This window comes from Eulemur rufifrons, chromosome 8 (genome assembly GCF_041146395.1).
Source record: "Eulemur rufifrons isolate Redbay chromosome 8, OSU_ERuf_1, whole genome shotgun sequence".
NCBI lineage: Eukaryota > Metazoa > Chordata > Mammalia > Primates > Lemuridae > Eulemur > Eulemur rufifrons.
The window spans coordinates 122,822,041-122,843,401 of NC_090990.1; the positions used below are offsets into that span (position 1 = coordinate 122,822,041).

A 21,361-nucleotide genomic window follows, 5' to 3' on the forward strand; every position below is an offset into this window, starting at 1 on the left:
CTTAAATTAGTGGCTATTTCTGACACTTCTACATGTGGTCTTGGTTTGTGGTTCAAAGTAAAAGGTGCTCCTACATCAGTTTTCCTCTTCCTGGGCTATATATAGTAATATCCCAGAGATTGAGAACACGAGCCAGTTTAAGTCAATCACAGAGTGAGTATTTGACTCAACAGGACATCTGTTTGGTGAACGCAAAGAGCTGTGAGGTCCAATGGACCTGGAATTTGGTCACTAGCCATGTGCGTTGGGGTAAATTACACAACCTTTCTCATTTTGCCTTCTTATCTTTCAAATGACTTTTTGCCAAAGTAAGCATATTTCAAAGACTTCTAAAAAATGTTTGTTAAAGGCTAATTTTGTTATATGCCATGAAAATAGCCTGCAGGTTTCTAGGGTAAGATTCCCATTTTATAATAGGAAGAAATAGATTAACACTATTTTAGAACCTTTCATAACAGATACTCGATACTTTTATTGTTGGGGGAAAGTTATTATCAGTTTGTAACATTCCCAAAAACACAACTCTGAAAAATGCCAGTTTTGTTCTTACAGAACTCAAAACTTGAATAGTCTATCCATCATACAGTCAGGAAGTAGAACAATCCCTCAAAACAAAAACAAACAAAAAAAAAAAAGCAAAGATGCCAAGATCTTCTCCAACCACAATTATTTTTAATCTATGAAACAGAATTTCCTTACAAATTAGGTAGTTTTTACAGTCGTGATAGTTATCATTGATGTGATCTGTTTGTTTAATATGACTGTAGTCAGAAGGGAAGTTGGGCCAGTTATTTTTCCAGAAATTGAAAAAAGTACCATCATTAAGAGAAGGAAGAGAAAGATTTGTATCCATCCTTTTGGGACATACAAGGTGAGAGTGAAGTCTCACAGTTGGAGAATTTGTGGATATTGCTGGAGGAATTGGAGATGCTCTCTAGTAAGCGGGTAATCCCTCTTCCCCGAACACTGCTGTTTTGGCCAGAAATTTTCACCCCAGATGGGTAGTTACCTAGGGTATTGAAAATATGAAAAAAGAAACATAGCAATTTTATAATTTTATTATAAAGAGATGCCTCAATTAACTGACTCATCCTACTACAGGCTCTTACTAAGCCATAATTAAATGGATCAAGAATAGGAGAGAGGTTCTTACAGACAAAAGCCTGAACAAGAATGTTTCTTTCATTCTTAGCCCAGAAAATGTTAACTGAAGTTCTTCAGGCACCACATGAAATTTCATGTGACTGGCTTTTAAAATTTGTTGTCTCCCAAAAGACATCACATCAAAACTATAAAACTATAGCTACTATTAAGAAATACAGGGTTTCTTTTAAGAGCTCTGAACAAAATTCTGAGGAATAAGATACACTGTGTCAAACTGACCCCAGAACGTACACATCAAAATTGTTAAAGGTGCTAATTCCAAATAAAACCACCAATTCAACAAGGTCCTTATATCCCCAAACTAATTTGGAAACATTGGTTTAAATATCACCTCTGGGATCTAGATAATAAGCTTTGAGACCCTAACATCCTTTAAGTAAATTTTGATAAAACATAAGATGCTTACCAATGGGTGTGTTTGATCTTTGTTCCTGATTAGAATAGTTGAAATGAGAGGATCCTGGACTCTCAACCCTTAGCTTCTGTAAATAGGAATACCAGAAGAAAAAAAATGTTTATTTCTTATCAATTATTGGATGGTTTTTAATTTCAAATTACTCTTTAAAAATGGTAACATTCAAATACTTTTCCAATGTCTGATTAACTTTTGCTGCAAAAGAAGGAGAGAAATAGGGTAGACTTTGGAGGAAAATTTGGAATTAGAGGGTTTGCTTTTTTTAAAGATGAGATTATAACACGTTTGCTGATAAGAATGAATCAGAACAAAGAAAAACCCTGATGACACAAGAAAGGGGAAAATTACTGGAGCCATGTCCTTGACTGGTAAGAGAATGAGATCTAAAATATATGTAGACTGGTTTTAGATATGAACATAGACCATTCATTAAAACAGAAGTAAAGCAGAGGAGAGATGCAGGTAGACGAGGTGATAGGAATATGCAGACAATCTCTCCTGATTAATTCTATTTTGTCAGAGAAACAGGAGACAAGGGCATCAGCTACAAAGGTGATGGAAGTTTGAAGGGAAAGAAGGTGAGAAGTCTAGGAGAGTAGGAGACTAATCAGACTACAGAAATGGATAACTTCCAGGCAATGTTAAGGGCCCACTTAAAGTTAGTGATGATGAATATTCAGTAAGATCAGTCAGCATGGTAGTTTCTTTCCAGCCTTGTTTAGCTTCATAGGTATAAGAGTAAAGCAGGTGAAGAGTTTTAGACCTAGATTTTATCAAGGCTAGTATTTATCAACTATGATGAAGAAAAGAGAGCCAATGGAGTTGACAATGAGTGCAAGGCAGTGGAAATGACAGACCAAGAATTTAAGCTGGGAAGGAAGGAGGTGAGAGGGAGGGATGGAGGTAGTAAAGATGGAGACACGAGGCTGCAGCATTACTGGCGTGAATGGTGTCCCTGGAGTTGTGCAATGCGGTGGCGCCATAAGGGAAAGTAACACAGTGGAGGCATAAATGAACTGTAGGTCCTAGTGGGGTGAAAGAATTGCTGACACCAGGGTACTAGAGGAAGACAGTAGTAGCCAGCATGATGTCTGAAATTGAAATCATGGAGGAAGTGCCACTGGGGTCCAGGATATGATCATGGGAGTGGGAACCTGTGTGGTAGCGGACAGGATCACTGAGAGGAATCAAAGAACTGAGAGGTCAGGCAGCTGGAAATAAAGAATGCCTACAAAGAAGCTAAAATAAGGAATTCTGATGGGAAAACTGCTCTCCTGGCACAGTGATGCTCTAACAATGAGGAGGATCAACTCAGGGGTCTACTGACTCTGAAAAGGGGCTGTCAGGTCCTACAGCCTTAATAGCATGACAGTCAAAGCCTAGGAATTTTAGGGAGAAGACAAAAGAAAGTCTGGAAGCTGCAATCAAGGACAACTACTTCAAATGCAGGCTCATTACAAATGAGGGAGAAAAAGATGTCACCATTTGAAAGTGCAAACAGAGAAGCAGTATCCCTGGGGACGGGTGTCAAGTTTTAATTAGAACCAAGAAGGTAAACAGATTTCCCCAAAAAGAGGTGGAAGATACCTAAGATTTAGCTGATAACTGAGGCTGAGAAGATTCATGGGAAGGTTTCTTAGAAGTTGGGGAGGGCTGGGAAACAGGATCAGCTAAATAAGATGAGTCTGGGAGATGACAGAGAATCTAGGAGTCCTGGGCTTCCCAGAGTAACTGATGTAAACAATGAAAAGCACATTACTGAGATTAATTCTGGTGATGTCAAGGCTAAGACAGGGTTTCTCAACCTGGGCACTAATGACATTTTAGGCTAATAATGCTGTGCTGTGGGCAGCCGTGCTGTATAGACAAAATGCTTAGCAGCATCCCTGGCCTTTATCCACTAGATGTCGGTAGTACCTTCTCCCCAGTTGTGACAACCAAAAACGTGTCGACACTGCCAAATGTCCCATGGAGTAACAGTCCCCAACCTTTTTGGCACCAGGGACCGGTTTCATGGAAGACAATTTTTCCATGGAGGGTGGAGCTCAGGTGGTGATGCGAATGATGGGGAGCGGCTGTACAGATGAAACAGATGAAGCTTCATTCATCTCCTGCTGTGCTCACTCCCTCACCACTTGCCTCCCCCAGTTCTGGTCCACAGCCCAGGGTTGGGGACTGCAGCCCTGTAGGACACAAAATTGAGTCGTGAACCACTGGGCAAAGGGTCAGGATGGAGGAGACAGAAGGGTCTTGCCCAGAGTATATATGGAGAGCTCTGGAGTCCCTCCTTTTCAAGTCTTTTCAAGAATGTCATGTAAATGGAATCATACAGTCTGTTATACAGTATATAATCTTTGGAGACTGCTTCTTTCACTTAGCATAATTAATGTCTTTGAGATTCATCCTAGTTGTTTGTATCAACAGTTCATTCCATTTTTTGAGTTTCCTTTTTTATTAACTATTACCTATTTTTAAATAACAACAACATTTCTTTATTACCTACTATGTTCCAAGGCAGAGGTCTTGGCATTTGCACATATTGCTGCATTTAATTGTAACAGCAACTGGCCCCTATTATTGTTCTTGTTAAGGAATTAGCACAGATCAAATAACTGGCATAAGGTCACAAAGCTTGTACGTAGCAGGCTTTGTATTTATTTCCCAAAATAAAATTCAGGATTCTCACTCTAGAATCCATACTCTTAACTGCTACGCTTAATAGTGTAAAGAGGACTGCTAACAAGTAAAAAGCAAGGAGAGAGGAATGGTGGTAGAGAAATTAAGCTTTTAGCCAAATCCTCCATCAGGTCTTAAATATTTTTGAGGTAGATATTTAGAATATTTATGTTATCTGCATTCAGATATTTAATTTTTAAAATAGATCTTTGGATGTGTTTTGTATAAAGACTAAATGCCAATTTTAATTTTCTTAAAATTTTGTTAAATGTAGTAAGAAAATATACCAGGAAGGAAAAGGATTTTATGCAAGAGCCAACTGAATTAGGTTTGACATGCCATGAGGGATTTGAAAATAATTTTTAAGGGAAAGGAAAGAACCAAACAAAGGCTTGATATTTAGCTACTGTTGACCAGGACTACATTGAATAGGACAGCCAGAGGGACCAGAAAGCTCCCAAAAGTTAGCTCCTTACCTGGTAACGCCCTGCATCCAATACAACCATTTTTGGAGTCACACTATTGCTGGCCTCATAATCTTGTAGTGGTACATGAGCTTCTGTGAGCTGGATTCCAAAGAGAGTAGCCAGAGAATTACTGATGCAGTACCTTTAAAAGGAAATAAGAAAAAATTCACTATCAGAATCTCATTTTATTTACTCTAAAAGCATTTATATTTTAAAATCTCTTGGCTGGGCGCGGTGGCTCACGCCTGTAATCCTAGCACTCTGGGAGGCCGAGGCGGGTGGATCGCTCGAGGTCAGGAGTTCGAGACCAGCCTGAGCAAGAGCGAGACCCCGTCTCTACTAAAAATAGAAAGAAATTATATGGACAACTAAAATATATATATACAAAAAATTAGCCGGGCATGGTGGCGCATGCCTGTAGTCCCAGCTACTCGGGAGGCTGAGGCAGTAGGATCGCTTAAGCCCAGGAGTTTGAGGTTGCTGTGAGCTAGACTGACGCCACGGCACTCACTCTAGCCCGGGCAAGAAAGCGAGACTCTGTCTCAAAAAAAAAAAAAAAAAAAAAATCTCTAACATAAAGAAAGCATCTGAAATACCACTTTAAATTGAGAAAAAATAAATTTAGAGATTCAGAGAAGAGACAGGAATATGTAGCAATATACATCATATAATAGGTTATTACCCGTACTGATTACCAGATAAAATTTCAGGTTCATTGTAAGGGAATGGGAATGAAGGTTAAGATTACCAGGACTCTCAAATATTTAAGGCAAGGAGAGGCAGCAGCAGAAATAAGGCTACAACCATAAACTCTTACGTATCCTCAGAATCAATAATCATCCGCTCTGTGGAAAGGCTACCAGAAGACCCAGATATTTGGGACTCCAGGTGCTTTTACTACAGAATGAGAGGAAAAGGGTCTTTGTTTTTAGAGCCCCTTCATAAGGAAATGTCTTTAGTGATAGTAGAGAATTTCACTCTCCTACAGGAGTCCTACAAGGAAAATTTTCAACAAGTGCTTCTGAAGGGTTCACACAAATTGCTTAGGTGAATAGTGACATGGACAGAAGAATAAAAGTAAGATGAAGTAAAAAACCACCTTTGGTTTAAAATAGAATTGTAAAAATAGAAGTGACTAGAGATTCACCCCAGCTGCCAAAGCAACAGCAAGCAAAATGGCAAAGAATTCAATGCAGAACGTAGCACTATGAAGAAACACCTTTCTCCAACTTACGCAATTTTCCTGCAAACAGCTAAAGCACAGAAGAGAATATCATTTTCTTCATGCCACTTGCACCTGTACATAATAAAAAACCAGACTTTAGTATCTTAACTGAAGTAGTACTGTTTAAGGATTTTTATATGCAAAGATTTCTAATGTACTTACCTGAAATCATTAAGAAAAACTGACAGTTACTCAAAGATTAAGACTCCTAATTTAACACACAAAAAGATTTTTTAAAAACAAATTTTATGTTACTTCCTCTTATATAAATTCATGATATTATGCAAACTATACATAACCGTAACAGTTAAATTTTACCTTGAAATAAAATGAGTATTCTAGGGTACATTAGTGACTAAGATTAACATGCACTCATTCAACATTTACTGAATGCACACTGTTTGTGCCAGGCATTGTTAGGCACTAGAGATATAATATCAAATAAAACAGAAACTACTGTCCACACAAAACTTACTTTCTAGTGGGGAAGACAGACTAAAAAAGATATGCAAGCATAACACACAGTAATTTAGAAAATGGTAAGTTCTAAGGAGAAAAAAAGGAAAAAGATGATATGAAATGTTGGGAAGAGAGAACATTTTAGGTAAGGTAGCAGGAAGGGCATCACCAAGAAGGTGGTGTTTGAGTGGAAACCTCAGGAGGTGATGTTGGAGAGGAAATTTATGTGATTCAATACAAGGTTACATGTGTAAAACAACATACTTTCATGACAAGAGCCACTATAAACTTGTATATATCTTTCCACTGGATACATAATCTATTAAGACTCAGAACAGCACTACTCACATAATACAAAGCGTACCTAAACCTAGCAAGAATCTTCATTTAAAATTACAAACATGCTAAATAGCACAAGTATAAAAAATCCGTTACTTATACTGAACCAAAGTTATTTAATGGAAAGGAGGACTATCTAAAAATAAGATGAAGAATTTCCCACTGTTTTTCCAAAGAAAACTAACCTCATAAATGTGATTCATAAAACTCTTAACTCTTAAAATGAAGCTTTAGGTTAAAACTAAACCTAATTTCTTAGACAATCACACAGAATCAAGTCATTTTTAGTTTCTAATTAGTTCTGCTCCTTGTCCAGAATTCAAACCCCAAATGTATCCCCTACTTTATGTACACATTTTCCACTGGGGATCAGATCTTAAATGAAAGCAATTGAAAAACTAACAATATACTCCAGGATTAAAACAAACAAAAAACCTTACAAAAATCTCATCCTGGGGAAAAATGCCTCCAAATCTACAGTTACACTATTAAAAATGACATTGTTTTGATCTGTTTTTACTCATACTTTTTGATCCTCTTCCTCCAAATCATCCCACTAATCTCCCTAAAAATATGAGTGCATTTTCTAGCAAAGGAAGGTTCATTGTATAAATCTGTCAAAAATCAGAATTGCTTTGTATATTTTGTTAAGCTAAAGTCACAGCTTCCTCCCAAAGCTCCAACACTATCTCACTCGCTCAGATGATGTGCAGCATAAAGGCCTTTATACCCCCTTCTTTATCTCAAAAGGTCCCAATGATCTCCTTTTCTCCTATTTCAGCATTATTATTCCTTCTTCTGAAATTTTCAAGGATAACCCTGTCTTTACCTGCCTTATGAAGCACTGTCACCCTATAGCTACATATATGCTCTCGTCTAGTCAAGCTGACACAGTGGTTTTTCTTAAACAGTCTCTGCGCTGTCATTCCTCTGAGTCACTGTTCAGGCCATTTTCTATCAGAAAGGTCCTCTCTCCTTCAACCCAAATCTCTGCTCACAGAAATTCTATCCATCTTTACAGAAGAACCAAATAAAACATTTCTTCTGTAAAATATTTCACAGTTTTTAAACCCTTTCAAGTGACTTCTCCCTCATCATCTGATCTATAAGAACCTTTTGAAACTCTTAAGAATTACCAGAAATCGGCCGGGCGTGGTGGCTCACGCCTGTAATCCTAGCACTCTGGGAGGCCGAGGTGGGTGGATTGTTTGAGCTCAGGAGTTTGAGACCAGCCTAAGCAAGAGCGAGACCCCGTCTCTACTAAAAATAGAAAAAAATTATATGGACAGCTAAAAATACATATATATATATAAAAAAAATTAGCTGGACATAGTGGTGCATGCCTGTAGTCCCAGCTACTTGGGAGGCTGAGGCAGGAGGATTGTTTGAGCCCAGGAGTTTGAGGTTGCTGTGAGCTAGGCTGACACCATGGCACTCTAGCCTGGGCAACAGAGTGAGACTCTGTCTCAAAAAACAAAAAAAAAGAATTACCAGAAATCACTGTATATGACTCTAGTGTCTTCACATGCTTTATTGCTCTTATCAGAAAGGAGCTCTGAGGGCAAAGATGTCCTTCTTTCCCACATTTACCATAGAAACCAGTCAAGCACCTATGTACAAGAGCTGCTCAAATTTTTATTAAATATGAAAAGCTCACTAAATTGGGCTAAGAAAAACTATTCTAAAGTGATGTCAAAGAATAAAATTGCATCTCTTAATACTACCATTTCTGGGGCTTCTGGTTCACGATGGTGAATTAAACACATGCACAGATTTATCTCCTCTTGTTCTCCAGGCTCTATCAAAATGATAGTCAAAGAGAAAAATGGTAGATGTTCACAACAATGGAAAAAACAGGAATAGGCCTCCACAGAAGAGAGTTTAACAAATTTGTGGAAAATGAAGAAAACAAAGAAATAGTTAACTGATGACACTGGAAAGAAGTCACAGTCTTCAGTGCTCTCATTAGAGGCTATAGCAGGAAAGGATTTGCCTATCAGAACTCTGAGGCTCTGGGCTCGGAGTCGTGTCCCTACCCAGAGAGCAGAGGTAAGACATGAGGCTGAACTGTTAGAAGAGCAACGTCCCTAACTCCATGCAAAAAGTGAATTATTCTTGGAGAATCAAGCAACAAGAATGGCTGCTGGTACCCTAAAGCAAAGGCCTCCGCATTCTGGCATTTAGGATTTTGCCTTCAACTTAACATTTAGCACTTTTGTCTGCTTTCCCTACAGCAAAGCCTAATCAGTTGACAGTCCCCACTGAACAATATGAAACAGTTACTTGGCTTTGCAGCCTGATTTCTAAATATGAACATAATCAAGGATAATCTGGCCGGGCGCGGTGGCTCACGCCTGTAATCCTAGCACTCTGGGAGGCCGAGGCAGGTGGATCGCTCGAGGTCAGGAGTTCGAGACCAGCCTGAGCAAGAGCGAGACCCCGTCTCTACTAAAAATAGAAAGAAATTATATGGACAACTAAAAATGTATATAGAAAAAAAAAAAAAAATTAGCCGGGCATGGTGGTGCATGTCTGTAGTCCCAGCCACTCGGGAGGCTGAGGCAGTAGGATCACTTAAGCCCAGGAGTCTGAGGTTGCTGTGAGCTAGGCTGACGCCACGGCACTCACTCTAGCCCGGGCAACAAAGTGAGACTCTGTCTCAAAAAAAAAAAAAAAAAAAAAAAAAAGGATAATCAGACATTCAAGGAAAGCCTGCAATGAAAAAGACCAAAATAGGAAGACCACAACTCACAACCCAAAAGAATGAGATAATCCAGAGAACAAAAGCAAACTATTAACAGGCTATTCTAACAGCCAAGAATGTGCAGAAAGTCACACTATTTTACAGAATGGTCAAGAAGACTTTTTTGGTCCCACTAGGCACTTCAAGTGGATTTACAAAATGATTGCATCCAGGATCTGAGTTTTTCTCATCTCTTCAACCTTCATCAACACTGATGACAGCTATGATGATTTATGTAACATGGTAACAATTATAGGCTGAGAGGTACTGAGATTTCAAAAAGTAAACCTCTGCCCAAGTTTTAAAATGTCAGAGCTTGTTAGGGCTGTGTGCTAAGTGCTTTTCTCTTTCTGCCTTCTGCCTAGATAATCTCACCTACATGCTATAAGGTCCATCAAGGCAGAGGATTTGTCTCTCTTCACTGTAGCTTCAGTGCCCAGAACAATGTCCAGCACGTAGTGAACAGAGAAGCTGACGTTACCCAAACCTCTCCACAGAGCTCTAAGTCAGGACAAACAGCTACTTGCTTGCTATCTTCACACGTACTGTCTCACCACTACCTCTGAACATTCTAAACTTGCTTCCTTCTTCCCCATCTGCCTAGCAGTAAACACTGAAAACCTGGGTATCGTATTTTGTTATTTCTTTCCATTTTCTCTCCCTGGTTTCAGTCTACCAGCAAGGTCTACTGACTTTCACCAATCTTAAATCTACCTATTCCTTTGCATCTCTGCTGTCACCAGCCTAGCACCAGCCATTTCTTGCCTGGACTAGAGAAACCACCTAATAATCACAGGCTCTGCAATTTCTTTCTTACCTCCTTATAATCCATCCATTAAAAACTCAGAGATCTTTTAGAAAATCTGACACTTCCCTACTTGATAAAATCCCTTCTTACGGCCAACAAGGCCTTGTGCTTCTGGCCCCTCCTTATTTCTTAAATCTCACCTTGCGCATCCTCATCTTTGCTCACCACTTCTCAGTCACACTGATTGCCTAACAATTTCTAGTAAACACCAAGCATTTGCCTCAAAGTCTTTTTACCTCTCTGCCCAAGATGTTCTTCTTTCCATTTTTTTGCATGGCTGCATCCTTCTCCCACACTTTAGTTACCAGCTTTAACGTCATGCCCTTTAAAAAAGTCTTCTTGATCATTCTATAAAGTAGTCTTCCTTTTTACACACTCTTCTCTGTTAGAGTATCCTGTTGATTTCTTTCTTAGTACTTACCACAAGCTAAAATTACCATTTTCTTTATTAGTGTATGCCTCTTTCCCCCTTAATTGTTAGCTTCTTGAAAGGGAGAGACCACACTAATTTTGCTCACCACCTTCAGTCCAGTGCCTTGCAGAGGAAATGCTCAATAAATTATTTGTTGATCCCATAAAGGCCACCATGCTTTAATCAGCAGATCACAGACTGTGATTTACTCTAAGGACATTTATGGCAAGAAGCATCAGGAGGATGAGAGATCTATAAAATTATAAATATTCTTAGCCTCCAAAATAATATGATAGTTATTAACAGCCTGCTTAAATTCTAATATGCACTTTGTGTAACTGTACTCAATTTCACCAATATTAAAAACCTACCCATTTCTCCTAGAGCTAGATAAAACATTTATCAAAAACTTACTAGAAATCTGAAGGTCTTTTAGGAGGTATTGAAGAGCAGTATTTGAAATGATTCCCATTTACTTATATTAGCAAATTTTAACAACAGTTTCTATTGTCTGCTACAATCCAAACTTCCTTATAAAATATTACATACTAGAATATTGCTATGTTATGAAGCTCAGTAAAAAGCAGATTCATCCTGTCCAAAGCAGTTATTACAAAAGTGCTTAAAGTACTATATCACACAGTTTTCACCTTTAAGAAAATCGCATGGCCTGGGCCTCAAAGAATGTCTTACCCCAAAGCTACTCTAGTCTTACTGCAGTGTGTACTTACTCTACTGAACTCAACACTGTATTTCTTCAATTATAAAGTGTGCTTTTTTCACATTCTAACCAAAATTAGAATGTATCTTACAATTGAAGGTATTCTACAATTGCTATTGGACAGTCTAGAAATATTAATAGTTGCAATGGCCTAATCATGTAGAAATTTGATTATTCTTCTTGATGGTAACTAAACAATTGCAATCCTTCAACATTCAGTAAATAAACCCTTTAAAGATTATTTGAGGAAGTATTGGTTTGTCTCTGAAAACTTTCTACTGACCTCTTCAGATAAGATCAAGAAAGAGCAGCATCAAAACTTGCAGAAAGGGTATCAGTTGCTTGGAAGAAAACCCCAGAGACAACAGTGGAGTTTTAAGAAATGCTATATACAATAAAAAACATGGACACTCAATGACTCTGAATGTGAAATTTTTGAAATACTTCAGCCAACAGCTGGGGTAATGGTACATAAATCCAAATATCCTAACATCATCCATAAACTTTACAGATTAACAAGAACAAAACCACCAAAACAGACCAGACAGAATCTATACCTGCGGCATAATTAGAAGACAGAACTCTACAAAACTCAATTACCTGTAAATAGAGAAAAGAAAACTATTTAATTTCCAATGGAGCAATTTCTCAATCTCCCACCTCAAGCCTTTATATGGAGAGTGGTGTTCAGAAAAAAAAACTGAGAAAGGAAGCAAGAGAAAGGAAATAGAGAGCCTAAGATTAAATTAAAATAATCCTCACAATGATAAAGTCCACTCCTTATATAAATACTGAAACTGAGTTCTGCTAGACAGGAGCACTGACTATAGGAAAGTGCCTGTGCTGAGGAAAACAGGGAGAGAGAGGAGCCCTTTAGAAATCGGATGGAGGAAAAAGAAAAAGCAAGAGGGGGAAATTTAGGATCCTACAGGAAAGAAAGGAAAGGAAAGGAAGCAAGCAAGCCTGAAAGGACCTACAAACATACCCCCACAACCCCCGCAAATTCATTAAAGAACCTGTACTTTGCTATGCTGACTAAAGAGGAAGCTCTTGAGCTCTAAAGACTCTCAAACCTCTTCACAAATTATCAGCCCTGTTTAAGAAATGCAAAGGAACAATGCATTTTCATCTACAGAAAGCTATCGTAAGAAGAAAACATAAAATGAGAAAACACTTTAGCTGATAATGCCTCCTCATCTTCTCCCCCCCAAAAAACATGAAGGAGAAGAAAACTATAACATACAATTCCACACTAAATTAAATATTCTCAAAAAAGAATGTGTGGATATGGAAACCCATTCTGAATGGGAAACTTAAGAAACAGAAATAATTAATATATATATAAAAAAAGAAAGTGACAGTTGACTGAACTCAGGAACAAAAGAGAAAAAAAGACAAAATCATACTGGAAAAGAACTAAATTACAAACTGGCCAAAGAAGAATAGATTCATTAGGAAAGTTAATAAGGAAAATTGAAGAAAGCAGAAAATTATCAAGAGAATAAATGATTAAAGTAAGAAGGGTCAGAAAAAGTGATTAAAATGAAAAATAGGCAAAGAAGATCAAACATAGATATATTGGATTCTTTTAAGAAAAAAAAATTAAGCAGTGGGATAGAACTATATAATATTAAATGATCTAAGAAAAATCTCCAGAAATAGAACCTGATTCTGTATATTGAAAGCGCTCATCAAACGCCTTGGAAAATGGACCTGCAATAATAAACTCAGAAAAACACCCTAGTAAAACTATTTGACTTCAAAAATAAAAAAAGACTAAGGTTTCCAGGAAAAATGATCAAGTAATTCCAGGCAAAAAGATGAGATAACTAAGGGCAAGAGAATTAACTGTCTAAAGTTTGCCAAAGGAACACAAAGCAATACAATGGAGTTGTATTTTCCAGAAACTCAAGGAAATAAAGTATAAACCATCAGAAAAAGATTTAAACATAGAACGAACACAGGGAACACCTGTCCATGAGCCCTGATCAATCTACTATACCAAGGTTCACAAATTTTAAGGCATAACAACACAGCGACCCGTTTAAAACTAAAGGAGATGCAATGAGACACTGACAGAAACATAGTAACTGAAGAGATTAGAACCACTCTCAATACAAGATAAATTGGACAAAGAGATAAGGAAATCTGAACATAATGAATGTAGAGCTTACGTATATAACAAATACTACACCCTGAAAATAAAGAATACACATTTTCACATGCCCATAGAATAGTTACAAAAATTAATTATATATTAAGTTCGGGGAAAAAACCCCAACACTGAGAACTCCCATCCAGTACAAATATTATAAACAACATTCTTTGACCACAATGCAAAAACATTAGAATTTACTAACAGAAACAAAAATCAGAAAGGCTTTTTCATCTGGACACTTAAAAGCCTTGTATTTAACACCTGGTTGTGAGTTGAAATGCCAGAATTTGTTAAAAATGACAATGAAAATATTGCATGTTAGAATCTATGGGATTTATTGAAAATAATAATTAAAAGACAATTCACTCTACTAAATGCTTATCAATAAAAATCTAACAAAAGATAAATGAATTAAGTTCCTAGCCCCCCAAGACTAGAAAAAGAACCATAAAGTACAAAGAGAGTAAGATAAAATAAAAAAAATTAATAAGAGAATAAAAAAATAGGTGCAATAAATTAAAATCCTGTTGTTTTGAAAAATTAAAATAGACAACATACTAGCTAGCTTAAGAAAAAAAAGGAGAGGGCACAAATATACAAGGAATGATGAGACAAACCACCAAGGAAGCAAATTTAAAAAATTTTAAGAGACTACCTTCCTTGCAGACCTTTAAACAAAAAAAATTTAAATCTATATAAAATGTAGAATTTTTTAGGGAAATACAGATTACCAAAATTTACCACATTAGAATTAGAAAGCCTGATAACCAAAGCAACTTCTGTAGAAGAGAAAGTTATCAAGGAACTGCCCCAAGGGACAGGTGTAACAAAAATGCACCAGTCCCAGATATACAGTCTGTGTGAGAAAAATTTTAAAACATCTTTGAAAAACACAAAAATAGATTTGAACAATGGAAAAACATTGCTTGTCCTTGGATACAACTCAACATTATAAAGATTTCAGTTCTCCCTAATTTATAAATCTAATGCAATCTCAATAAGCTTTTTTATGGAGCTAGAATGAAGTGACACTTCTGACTATACTTTTTTGTTTACATGTGGTGATGCTTTAGACGTTCAGGAGACAATTAAATTAACAAAAGCAGGGAAAAAACAAAAATGGAATAGAAATAAACAAATGAACTATATTTCAAAAGAATAATTTAAGTACACTGAAGGGGGTAAAACAATAACTTTTGAACAAAGTATTTTGGCTATATACTTTCAGACTAAAAATAACTATAAACAAATTCTGAATCACTGTTAGTCTTTTTTTTTTTTTTTTTTTTTTACAATGGTGGTATCACATAATTCTGAAAAATCTTGAGAGCCGAGCCAGGTTTCTTGCCCTCAGAGAAAGGAAATACAAAAATAAAAAAGTGGAACACTAAAGAACCCTATGGTATTAGATTAAAATTGTAGGTGCAGTATGAAATGTTGGTGAGACACAGAGTGAGAGACCTAGCTACATAAAAATGTGTATGGAGGGTGTGTATATACACATATGTATATACTTCCCAGCTCTCTTCACTAAGGGAACCTAAAATTAATGATACTCTACTAAAAAATGAGTACACCTAGCACCCAGATCCTATCTCCTAAATACTATATAATATGTTCTACTGAAACGAACCAGGTATTTTTTAGAGAAATGGCTAATTCAAGGCTGGAGCAGAGAAAGTACAAGATGAGCCTAGAACATATTGTTCCAGATAGAAAGCAAAGAAGTGCTCAAAGAATGAGGTGGCAATGTCAAAAGGACACAGAAACCACTGCCTGAAGGGAATCCCACTGGCCATATATACAACAACTTGAGCATAAAAATAAATTATGGTATTAACAGATTATAATCCACTGAATAGGAATCCATGAGCCCATACTCACATAAATGAAAAAAATAAATAGGTGAAAAGAAAAAATTCTTGTTTACAGTAGAATGCTAACTAATAAATGTAGAAAGAACAATCAAATTAGAACATAAAATCACCGTTTCACAAACACTGTAATAGTTGATTTGGGCAAAAATTGTCACTGGGTACTAAAACTAGTATATGAAAGTTTGAAGACTAGAATAGCTACCTAATTTCAAAGTATTTCCCTGAAAAATATTTATTAATTATAAGGTGAAAAACAGTCAGTGGAGAAATCTGACAGACACTACCTTAAGTGATCAAAGTTATCATCACCAGTACGAGACAAACTGACATCCTATGCCTCCAGATGTGACACACTGAGAAGACACATCATCGCTTTTGAGGCATTCCTGCCAAAAATGCAAAACCTCAATCTAATCATGAGGAAATACAGACCAACTTAAATGGAGAAACATTCTATAAAGTAACTGGCCTGTAAAAAATAAATCAAAGTAAGACTGAGGAACTCTTTCAGATAAAAGGAGCCTAAAGAGACATAATAACTAAGTGCAACATGTGATCTTGCACTGGACTCTAGATTAGATTTTTTGGGGGGCTATAAAAAACATTACTGGAACAACTAACAAAATATGAATATCATCTTCAGATTAGATAAGAGTACTGTATCAATGGCAATATCCTGATTTTAGTAATTATACTACGGTAATATAAATATTCTTATGCTTAGGAAACACACTGAAGTATTTGGGTACAAAGAGACATAATGAAAGCAACTTACTCTCAAGTAGTTTACAAAAATAGTGTGGTTATATTTAGAGACAAAATTATAAAGAAAATGTATTAAAGTGTTAACAATTAGGGAATATAAGAGAATGGTATGCTTTGTATTATTCTTGCAACTTTTCTATAAGTCTAAGATTATTTCAAAATAAAAAATTCTTTTGCCATTTCACAAATATATTCCTTTAAGTACAAGAGTTCTATGTAATAAAAAAAAATCTGTCCAAATAATTCTAAAAACATTTTTTCATCAGCACAAAAATTTTAAGTGATAAGAAAGAACAGTGTATTTGGCAGTTTTTGTTTTGAGCGGTACACAAAGTAATGTATCTTGCAATCCATAAAATCTTACATTCAAGGTAATAGGATGCTTCTAAAGTTTCATACAAAAATACTGCATAAAAAGGCAAAGATAACTAGTCCTACCATATTTTCTCAGTTCAGAAAAGAAGTCAAAATTACTGTATTACAAAATTTCTATCAATACCTTGTGTTGCTAGAATAATCCCACATGGCCACATCTAGGAGACTTCGAACCCAGGTCTTGGAGGGCTCCTTGAGAAATTTTTGCTGGTAGATTCCCACTACAAGGTCCTCTACAGTGAGAAGTTCTAGATCTTGCCTGATTTCTTCCATTAGTAAATAGAAAAACACATATAATTAGTAAATTTAGGTTTTTAGAACGTATGTATCAAACTAGAAACAAATAAAGATGTTATAATGTGCTTCTGCAATGACCTAGAGTTTTACTTACCTGATGCCTTTGCCATATGCTTCAAACACCAATTGACTCTGGCTCTATCGTCAGACTGCAGAGGAAAAAAAAAAACTTGTATTTTCTCCTACCTTGAGTTACTTTTAATTAACGCTCTCCTTTCAAAATAGGGGTAGGGGTACAGGGGGTGCAGGAGAGAAAGACGGAAGAGTTTGTGAACTCAATTGAGAACTATAAAAATAATTGACATACACTAGAAAAGACCACTGCTATTATTAATCAGTTACATTTATATAGCAACATTAACATACTTTGAGAGGTGAGACCTAGGGTAGGTTACTGAAGAAACCAATGTTCGGAAAAAGATTAGGTAATCTGCTCGTCGTTATACTAAAAAGTAGCAAGGTTAAAACCTAATTCTTAAATTCCTAGCCTAGAAGAATTTGGACAAAATAAAGAATAAAGTTTCTGTAAATATTACAAAAAGGGGGGAGGGGCTGTCACAAAGATACTTTTGAATAAAAGGTAATCTTGCTTGGAAGGATAGGTGTACAGAACGTAGCATCTGTTCTTCAGGGTGAAAAGATATTGTAGGTATTTCAGAACGGGGAATTCAAAAAACATGTGATTTACCAAAGTAGACATATGTTCAGCTTTTGCAGTCTTCAAAAGCCCTCTAAAATCAGAGAAATTTTTTTAAAAAGGCATTATATCTAGTAACATTCAAAACAATTCAGAATGAACTTGTTTTAACACACAGCTAATACACAGGCAAAAATCCTTTCTTTTCATACCTTTTATGGATCTTCTGGCATCTAAATGGATACCTTAATAGAACTTCTTAACTTGAAATTACCTTGCAGTATATAGGTGGCCAGCTCCCTGGGTATGGATGAATAAATCTATAAAGGTTTTGTAACACAGTTGCTTGGTCATGCCCAGATTCAAAGTTTGAAATAGGAATCTTGTGACTAGAATCACCTGAAAGAAATAAAAAGGAGACAAAAGTTCAAATTTTGAGCAAGAAAAATATTACAGGGTAGGTATGGAAGTAGGAATACAAGACAGTAGTGGGTAACTCATATTTAAGCACTTGTACAATGCCTGGCTATGGTTAGGTACTTTACATATTTTGATCCATAATCTTACAGTCATTCTATGAGGTGATATATACGTAGTAAAGACACACAATTGAGAATCACAGAAATCAATAGTTGGTAAACAGCTGAATTATGATTCAAACCCACGTTTAAGTGATCAGGCCTGCAGTGTTTTCACTATTCCCATGCTGCTTTTCATGAATGTTTGATTAATAAGGCTTGAGAACTTAACAGTAATGACTGCTTTTTAAAAGGTTATAGGATGAAGATTTCCACTTCCAGAATACAAAAGGGTCAAGTAATTCAGACCAACCCTCTCACAAGAAATAAAAAGGCTTGAGGGTATTAAGAGCACACAGAGCAGTAAGAAATTATTGGGTCAAGATGCAGGAGACTACGAAAATCCAGACAAGTGAGACTAGCTTTGGGGGAGTTTTTCCCCTGGGTCACTTGCCAATTCCAGATGAGGAAGCTCAAGGCCGAGCAGTGTGCTTTCGACAGCCCATGTGGCCTGGCTTTTTAGGCTCCCAGATGTCTGAAAGCAGTAAACATAAATCCTCTCTAGGGCAAGATAACACCATCAGAGGCCTCCAATTACTCTGAAATCACTTTTTCCCCCAATACTCTATAAATAACCAGGTACACAAAGAAAGGAGAATGAGAACCAAAATAAAGTTGATAGATAAACCCATAGGCATTTGAGGTATTGAAGTTATTAATGCAGATTTTAAATAATTGTGCTTATATTTGAGGAGATCAAATTACAAATTTTAGCATAAAATTAGAAACTGTAAAAAAAAAATGCAGGAGTCTTCTGATGACAGACTATGGAAAAACTGACCAAATGAAACACCTGCTTGAAAGTACTACAGAGATAGAAATGCAGTGAAGAATTATAGGCCCAAAACCTTGGAAGGGAAGAAATCTGAGAGAGCTGAATCTGGTCATGTGGGTTTGTTTCTCCCCAGGGGTATTTAACGATTCTGGAAAAGGAGATTTAGAGGCTGAGAAACTGGACAGAGTTTTCATTAGACCCAGAGCTGGTAAGAATTGAAATTATTATTTCAGCATTACTTCTGTAAATTAAAAATTTACAATTAAAAAAAAAATTCCATTGTTTTCTAGCTTCCATTGTTTATGTTGTGAAGTCAACAGTAAATTTTACTGATAATCCTTTGATAGTCATCTGTCTATCCTCACCCGTTTTCCAGTAAAGATTAACGAGAAATAGACTAACTGTTGTAAAGTCTGAAGCCGCTTAATCCCTGAAAATGAATTAAGGTAATCTTGAGATTTCAGTGGTTCCACCTTCCTGGCAGATGCAATCATAAATCTTCTTTGGAGAGAAGTAATAAGTTTTCATATATACTGTTTAGCATGCGATTAAAAATATTAAATAACTAGATGTATAAAGAGATCTGATAACGACTGAATATCAAGATAACCAATAGACTATACTCAAACCCAGTGCTGGGCACAGTGGTGTGCCCCTCCTGTACTCTCAGCTTCTTAGGAGGCTGAGGCAGGAGGATTGCTTGAGCCCAGGGGTTTGAGGTTGCAACAAGCGATGGTGATGCCACTGCACTCTAGCCCATGCAACAGAGTGAGATCCTGACTAAAAAAAAAAAAAAAAAAAAAATTAAATCCAAAGGAAAACCCCTATAATAGAAGTATTAGACATAAGATTTTAAAATACTTGGGCTTAACATGTTCCGGGAAATGAAAGACAATAATTTCTGCAGAACCAAAAAACAAATTCAAATACTCAAAACCTATTCTCCAGTCCATTTTATGATGGCAAAACAAACCTGACAGTAAAACTAAATAAGGCCAACCTGAGTCATTACCATAAATGCAATAACTATGAAATAAAATAGTAGCAAACCAAACTCAGTAATTTATTTAAGAGATATAGAGTAACCATGTTGGGTTTGTTCCCGGAAGGCAAGGTTGGTTTAAATTAGGAAATCACCACACAAACAGACACAAATTATCTGAGACGCACAAAGAGCATTCATTAAAATGCGCAACTGGTATGCCTCTAGCCAAACTGGGAATATAGGCATCCCTTGAAGATGCTGTGTTTGGTTTCAGACCACTGCAAAAAAGTGAACATCAAAATAAAGTGAGTCATGAAAATATTTTGGTTTCCCAGTACTTTTAATAGTTATGTTTACACTATAGTCTATCCAGTGCAATAGCATTATGTCTAAAAATATGTACCTACCTTAATTTAAAAATCTTACTGCTTAAAAAATGCTAATGATCATCTGAGCCTTCAGCAAGTCAAAATCTTTTTGCTGGTGGAGGGTCTTGTCTTGATGTTGATGGCCGCTGACTGATCAGAGCGGTGGTTGCTAAAGGCTGGGGTGGCTGTAGCAATTTCTTAAAATAATACAACAATGAAGTTTGTCGTATCGATCGACTCTTCCTTTCATGAAAGATTTCTCTGTAGCACATGATACCATTTGATAGCATTATACTCATAGCAGAATGCCTTCCAAAATTGGAGTCAATCCTCTCAAAGCCCGCTGCTGCTTTATCAACTAATTTTACATAATATTCTAAGTCCTTTGTTGTCATTTCAACAATATTCACAGCATATTTACCAGGAGTAGGTTCTATCTCAAGAAATCACTTTTTGCTTATGCATAAGGAGCAACTTCTCATCAGTGAAAGCTTTCTCATGAGATTGTAGCAATTCAGTCAAATCTTCGGGTTCCACTTCTAGTTCTCTTGCCATTTCCACCGTGCATCTGCAATTACTTCTTCCACTGAAGTCTTGACTCCCTCAAAGTTATCCATGAGGGCCGGAATCAACTTCCTTCCAACTCCTGTTAATGTTGCTTATTTTAACCTCCTCCCATGAATCACAAATGTTCTCAATGGCATCTAGAATGGTGAATCCTTTCCAGAAGGTTTTCAGTTTGCTTTGTTCAGATCCATAAGAGGAATCACTATTTATGGCAGCTATAGCTTTATAAAATGTTTTCCTTAAATAGTAAAGACTTGAACATTGAAATTACTCCTGTATCTATGGGCTGCAGAATGGATACTGTGTTAGCAAGCACAAAAACATTAATATCTTTGTACATCTCAATCACAGCTCTTGGGTGACCACTGTCAACAAGTAAAATTTTGAAAGGAATCTTTTCTGAGTGGTAGATCTCAACAATGGGCTTAAAATACTCAGTAAACCATCCTGTAAAACAGATGCACTGTCATTCAGGCTTTGTCAGTCCATTTAAACAGCACAGGCAGCGTTGATTCAGCATAATTCCTAAGAACCCCAGGATTTTTGGAAT

General features: G+C 36.5%; 1 protein-coding gene across 3 annotated transcripts in view; it reads right to left on the bottom strand.

The window, feature by feature from the left end:
• Positions 1–437: 437 nt before the first annotated feature.
• The window catches only part of MAEL (maelstrom spermatogenic transposon silencer), a 50,178-nt gene continuing 29,254 nt past the window's right edge, over positions 438–21,361 (bottom strand). For all 3 annotated transcript variants that reach the window (XM_069479111.1, XM_069479110.1, XM_069479109.1), the window contains 7 exons: positions 17,813–17,937; positions 16,996–17,050; positions 16,729–16,870; positions 5,957–6,019; positions 4,732–4,864; positions 1,571–1,646; positions 438–1,009 (listed from right to left, as the gene is read on the bottom strand). In XM_069479111.1, the coding sequence (XP_069335212.1) occupies positions 822–1,009; positions 1,571–1,646; positions 4,732–4,864; positions 5,957–6,019; positions 16,729–16,870; positions 16,996–17,050; positions 17,813–17,937 (782 nt within the window). In that variant the 3' untranslated portion in view covers positions 438–821. The remainder of the gene's footprint in view (positions 1,010–1,570; positions 1,647–4,731; positions 4,865–5,956; positions 6,020–16,728; positions 16,871–16,995; positions 17,051–17,812; positions 17,938–21,361) is intronic.